The 6,903-nt window shown below is 43.2% G+C and overlaps 1 protein-coding gene across 1 annotated transcript; it reads right to left on the bottom strand.

Annotated features, from left to right (window-relative positions):
* Positions 1–286: 286 nt before the first annotated feature.
* LOC117969103 (E3 ubiquitin-protein ligase TRIM35-like) lies at positions 287–5,119 on the bottom strand. The gene is made up of 6 exons (XM_059017870.1): positions 4,873–5,119; positions 3,001–3,096; positions 2,677–2,907; positions 2,475–2,497; positions 2,271–2,389; positions 287–1,531 (listed from the first exon to the last, which is right to left on the bottom strand). The coding sequence occupies exons 1-6, from the start codon at positions 5,035–5,037 to the stop codon at positions 993–995; spliced, it is 1,173 nt and encodes a 390-aa protein (XP_058873853.1). The 5' UTR covers positions 5,038–5,119; the 3' UTR covers positions 287–992.
* Positions 5,120–6,903: the final 1,784 nt, after the last annotated feature.

Raw genomic sequence — 6,903 nt, forward strand, 5'->3', positions numbered from 1 at the left:
CGGTCTGAACGAGTTTGAACCTTAAAGTGCTTCTTAATGCCGCTGTCTTCACCCTTCAACACAGCCGTGAGACTTTCAATGATGAGCCACGGAGTGGCTTCTCTACACCTGGAGACGCGCGTCACCTCCAAGCGCCGCCTCACTAACTTTCCTAACCACACTGCGCCCCCTGGTGGCAGTGACCTGTCAGTACTCCCTTAACTTCGTATGCGAATGCTTTCGGATTCCTTCACACAGCTGCTGTGAGCGAGATCCACACGGAGATGGACAGACACCCCACACGAGGTCCAAATGAAAATATATACTTTTTATTATTAAAAAAATCATTCATTAAATCAAAGGGAGGGCAGCGAACCGATCCTTTGTGATCCGGGAGCAGTGATTTGCGGGACCGTTTCACAGCGGCCACAAAAGACACACATCCACACGATCACAATGTGCAGCTTCCAAGTTATTACAGCGATACATTTACCAATTAAATGATACAATATCCTGATCGATTCAACAACGCCGCTGACCAGCCCAGCAATCATTATTCATTCATTCATTCAGCATTGAGGGAGTTATTATTTACAGAGCTTGCAAAGCTGTAGATGGTATAACACATCAATAGAGCATTGTGTTTAACTGAACATTATTCCAGAACGCATATTCTTTATTCAGTGTTGTTCTTTAACCAGTTCATGTTCTAGTTTTTGTAATTGTATTTCTACATGGATTCGAGGCGCTCAGACCAAACACCCACGTCACGTGACGAGGGAGAGGGGTGGAGGAGGGTGAACATGTTCTGTTAGAATATATTTAATAGTTTTCTAAACATCGTTACATTTGTCACTTTGATCATCATTTTCTATTTAAAATGTTTCCGTTCCTTTTCAATGTTAATAGATAGTCATTAATTATTATTATTATTATTATTATTATTATTATTATTATTATTATTATTATTATTATTATTATTCATCCCTATTGTTTATGTTGAACACATTGGGCTAGTCCACTTTTATAACTGTCTTCATAGGACACACTCTGAGAGGGGCAGAACAGAGAGTCCAGAAACATGGAAACATTCTCTCAGTAAATCTGTGTTTAAAAGTGTAGAGAGGTTTTCTCATATCACTGGAGTCAAAGAATGCCACCTCCCCCCCGTCACAGTCCAGCTGAACTCTGATCTTCTGGGGTTTCTTCTCCACAGTGAGTCGTGTCGGTGGTGAGGTCCATCCCCAGTACTGATCCCCATCCTCCAGGGAGATAACCCAGTATCCTGCTTCTGGCTTCCAGGGGTATATCACATTCCTCTGGCTGGACTCTTTAGTCACACCCAGATACCAGTAAGTACTGCTTCCCAGTTCCACGTCCCAACAGTGTTTCCCTGAAGTGAACCCATCAGAGCCCAGCACACAAGCATAGGGATCAAACCGCTCTGGGTTGTCAGGAAGCTGCTGTTTCTCATCACTGAGTCTCACACTTGTTAGATCCTCAGACAGTATCAGGGCAGGGTGTGCTGTGTTGGGATCCAGAGTCACTGGAGCTGAGAGAGGAAATGAGAGACAGGTTTAGAAATGAGAACATCTACCTGCAAGCATTTTAATAAATTACATGCTAAGAATGGTATATTTTTCTCAAATATTATTATTCAATATCAAACATAACTTTTAAAAATGGAAATCCCCTTAAAAACATCAAAGAAACAGCATCTGAACCTGTTTAAATCAGATCCATTCACAGCGTGTGTAAACCCAGCCCTGATTGGCTGAGAGGGTGTACAGTATAAAAATGCTGAACTGATGCCCGGCTGGATAATTTGAGTAGAACTCTGGCTCCAGAACTCTGGTCAGTGAGAATTGTTGCTGCTCACAGAGTTCTATTACAGAGCTCTAGAACAGAACACTGTGACACTGCTCAGCACTAACATTCTTAGAGCTCTGGGAGCATTCCAAGACAATGGGCTGAACTCAGAGAAGTCTGTGTTCTACTGCAGTGGTTTCTTTACAAGGAGTTTCAATGCAGACCAGCATGGGATCAGAAAGCCTTTTGCTCTCTTGGAATGCTCTTCCAGCTCACCTCAATACTATGAGCAGCTCACAGTGTTTAATATTGAACTGAGAGATGATCACTCTGATGGATACAAGTGTATTTGCTACAGGTGTGTACATTTCATTGTGTATTATTATTGATTGTAGAGAGCTGTATCTTGCTGCTTACACACATTGTGGATTGTGGTTATATGCCCCCCCCCCTCCTTTGTGATGCTGCCCCACAGGACTCACTGTATTGAACAATCCCCAGCATCTTCTCCCACACTTTGTACTTCAGAGAGCCCAGGTGCTCGGCTACATCTATCAGCGCTCCTGAAACACACTGTGGATCCTGCAGTGTGCACTCGGCTCTGCAATCATATTCAGGAGTTAGTGCTGCTCTGTGTTTGCATTCAATACAATACAAGAGAGGAAGACAGGCCACATCTTACATACCTTCTCTGTGTGTCTTTGTACTTCTGAAACAAACAAGGACATGAATTGAGACATTATTAAAACACAAATACCACTTTGATAGAAAACAGCAGCACTGTTCAAATGTGTACTGACATAAATGCTTGTAAAGTCCCATTCATAGTGTAGTAGTGAGTGTGCATTCACAATAAGAACATGTCACACACAGTTAAACAATCACTACCTGCAGGAAGAAGATGTCTTCAGCTTCCATCTCCTTTTCTATCACTCTGATTGTGTCTGAAAGGGATGAGATTTCTCTTGTAAGTTTTTCAATCTTCTCTTTCATGATTCTTCCCTTTTGTTCCTCTTCCCCCCTCAGTGCAGCTATCCTGGCCTTTTCTTCATCTCGTAGAAACTGGCGAAATTTTTCAAACTCCTCCTTTATCTGCCTCTCTGTTTGCTGGGCTTGTTTCTATACAAGAAAAGGATCACTTTAGAGTTAGTTTGGGTGTCCAGTGAAAATGTATGTTGTGTATTGTTTCAATCACTAATCTAGTTCTCTTACCTTGATGTGCTTTGCTGTTTTATCACACTCGTTTTTAACTTTATTAAAGGTTTTCAGCTTGTCCTGCAAGGACTTCAGTGCAGTCTTGAGTTCTCCCTGAAATGCAATGAAACCCAGAGCTTGCACATCACTGTTAACACATGCCTGGCTAGTAGAAATATGAATGCAGTGTGTGAGAAATCCCCTCAGCACTGGGGCTGCCACTGGGGGCTCTCATAGCAACAAACCCCCTGCTCTGGAGATTTGTGACGCATCAATAAAGACTCTGACTGACTGGCAGATTCAAACGAGCTTCTGATATTTAAGAATAGAGATGAGGCAGAAGCGTGCAGCCACAGACCCAGCAGACAGGGGGTAAGAGAGGAGAGAGGGGTAGGAGAGGAGAGACAAGGGGTAAGAGAGGAGAGACAGGGAGTAAGAGAGGAGAGACAGGGAGTAAGAGAGGAGAGACAGGGGTTAAGAGAGGAGAGAGGGGGTAAGAGAGTAGAGACAAGGGGTAAGAGAGGAGAGACAGGGGTAAGAGAGGAGAGACAGGGGGGTAAGAGAGGAGAGACAAGGGGTAAGAGAGGAGAGACGAGGGGGGTAAGAGAGGAGAGACAGGGGGTAAGAGAGGAGAGACAGGGGTAAGAGAGGAGAGACAGGGGTTAAGAGAGGAGAGACAGGGGTTAAGAGGAGAGACGGGGTAAAAGAGGAGAGACAAGGGGTAAGAGAGGAGAGACAGGGGGGTAAGAGAGGAGAGGGGGGTAACACACTTGGTGGGCGGGGCAAGTTTGTGTTATATATAGCTGATCTGGATGTTTACTTGAATGGCACTCTACTGTGAGTTTCTTCCCAATGCTTAAAACTAAGACACAAAGCACGGTACCACTGCTGTTCAATTATCCAGCTTTAATTTCTGAAACAGATAACAATGATATGTGTTTTACAAGCAGTCTCACTCTTATTCACTCACCTACACTGCACTATCAGGTCTAATGTACTAACCCAACCTCCAGTGCACCTACTGTTGCTCCCTAGTGGCCGGAGGCCGTCATAACTACCTTATATTATTAGATAAAGAGTTTCAGGTTACTTTCCTCCACAGGACTACTCACTATAATAACCCAAGCAAAAATACTTGGGGGTGTCTATTCCAAGGTCCCTACACAGGGGTAAGAGAGGAGAGACAGGGGGTAAGAGAGGAGAGACAGTGTACCGTGCATGAATCTAATATCTTGATGAGTCAGTTATTTATCATGCGGAAATCAAAAGTCACATGACCCCAGTTAGGTCATAGTAGAGAATGCTTAACTGACAACACCCTTAGACTTCTGTGAAGAAGTCAGTGCAAGGATGGGCTGTGAAAGAGTGTGTGATGTAATATATCATTCAGAAGGGCTTGGATCTGAACAGGCGTGCCAGTAGAAAGACCTTTGTGCTGTAATAGAATCATCACTGTCTATAAGCAGACAGTGTGAGGAGGCAATTCAATAGGAAACACAATGCTTGCTTATATAGTCAGCAGTGGAGAGTGAAAGTCAAGGAATAAAGTGTTCACATTGACTGAGTGATTCCCCTCCCCATTCCTGTCCTGCCTGTCTCTGATAGGGACTGTGTGAGGGTTTATAAGGGTTCAGGTGTGAATTCATTATTGCACACAGACACGCTCCCCTCCCCATTCCTGTACCACCCCCACTCTGCACCCAGGATCTCTCTCTCTCTCTCTCTCTCTCTCTCTCTCTCTCTCTCTCAATGATATTGTAATAGGATTTGTTTTTCGCTCAGACTTGTTGGATCTTGTTGTTTAAACTGCCTCATTATAATAACTCTGTATAATATGCTGTGAAAAGAGAATACTGTGTTTACATTTTCACATGAATATTGTTTCTATACCTTATAATCCTGTGCAGCCTCCTGAACAGGACGGAGCTTGTGATTCTCATGTTTCTTTGAAGTTTGACACAAAACACAGACAGCCTCTTTATCATCCACACAGAAGAGCTTCAGTTTCTCATCATGCAGACTGCAGAGTATTCCAGTATGTGCTTTAGAAGCCATAATATTCCTGAGCGTGAAATTGGGTGGACGATCCAAGTTTCCTTCTCTTTCCACCACTGATCCAGAAATGCTTTACAGAAGCTGTGGTTACAATGAAGAGTTACAGCGTCCTTGAAAATCTCACAGCAAAGTCCAGAACCTCGAACTTTGTCCCTGCAGATTAGAATCATGAGTCATGAGGCTCCATCAACAGCACTAATTTACCACCGACTTTAACCTGCAGATAACTGATTACTGAGATTCCTGAGTCTGCACTCTTTGCATTAACATGTCTAATACAATGTGGTGAAATGCAGCAGTCATGTATGGAACACCTCCACACAAGAGCTGTAGTTTATAATGAAAATAAAAACTCCTCGAAAAGCAAGGAAATTCATTGCAGAAAACTATGTTAATGCAGCAGTTAGGGTTGAACTCATCACCACAGAAGCAAGGAAATGTGGCGTTGGTTTTTTTCATTTACAAAACATGTGTTTTAATTAGTACTGTAAGCATTTGATCAACTAATCCAAACTACAGGGCGGGTCTTGGGTTATTCTGAACTAATTAACAACAAATCTAAACATTCTTAACGAATGCCCAATCGTTTGGGGAGGCGGAGCGTTAGGATTTGATTAGCTCAGTTTAGCCGCTCTCTCATATGCTGTGATAATATTATCCAGTGTCTACCTAATAACCAGCTCTGTGTTGCACACGGATGGGCTGTGTTCTTTGGTTGAGCATCCCATCCATGTGTCCTTATGAGAAGCGACAAACAGGAGAAGAGTTCCTGGAAACGCTGTGGAGTTAATTATTATGCAGCCACTCCTTAATGATACTTTGATCTGAGTTACAAGACCAAGCAAAGAGCTTTCCACAAGGGAGCAGCACTGGAACACTGAACACATGACGAGTTCAGCTTCAGCACAGCAATTCATTTTATTAGGGGCTCTCATGAGAACAGTGAGTCTTTTATTCAGATGCCTTCATTGTGACACGCATCGGACCTGGACTCATACTCTCACACTCACCTCATAACACAGGGGTATTCAATTACATTCACTTCAAGGAAACATTGCTGGGAAACACGGGGGGGCTCACATAGTTGACCACCTGTGATGCGCGTGCGATAAGCCCTCCTCGTCCGCCGGTAAAACAAATAAAATACATGTTGATGCAAATTTCACACTTGTTGGAGCAGCGTATTCTCACACAATGCCGAACAGCGCTGGAGAAAGGCAGACCTTCGGGCAATATTTAAATACATACAAACTCGTCATTGTGTGTGCATTTCATCATCAAAATATGCACAGACCAAGTGAGTTTCATAATGAGGAATAACACAGAGGCACAAAGTCTAAAAATATTTATGTAAGATTCAAGCAACAAGACAACGTGTGAACCACGCTGCAGATCAGATGCACTGTCCTTAGAGGTCTTTTTAAAATAAACACAAATACAATACATCGATCTTCGGCACTAAAATGCTTTCATTGTGTTCGACGCGTTTAATAGGTCTATTCACACTGTATAAATTGTGCTGGTCTCTACAGTAACACAGATCACACTTGAAAACACGTCACACACACCCGTGCTAACCGGGAGAGTTCCGTCTTTCGTTCATTCGTGTGGAGACGCGTTGGGAGACAAAGTTACTATTTTAAAGGCAGCGCGCTACAGCTTGGCATTGGGTAGCAGCTGTTTCTTATTAATACGGGGTTGGGAGATTGTTACATTTATTTCTGATCTCTCTACCTGTCTGTAAAGCTGTAATTAGCATCGTTTAACCAGGGGCTGGATTCAATCGAGCACGGATATTTTGTAGCTCTACGTTCCTTAATGAAAACTGATGGCTTTCCTCTCACTGTGAGGAGGATGCAGTCACTA

The sequence above is a fragment of the Acipenser ruthenus genome, chromosome 57 (assembly GCF_902713425.1).
Source record: "Acipenser ruthenus chromosome 57, fAciRut3.2 maternal haplotype, whole genome shotgun sequence".
Classification (NCBI taxonomy): Eukaryota; Metazoa; Chordata; class Actinopteri; order Acipenseriformes; family Acipenseridae; genus Acipenser; species Acipenser ruthenus.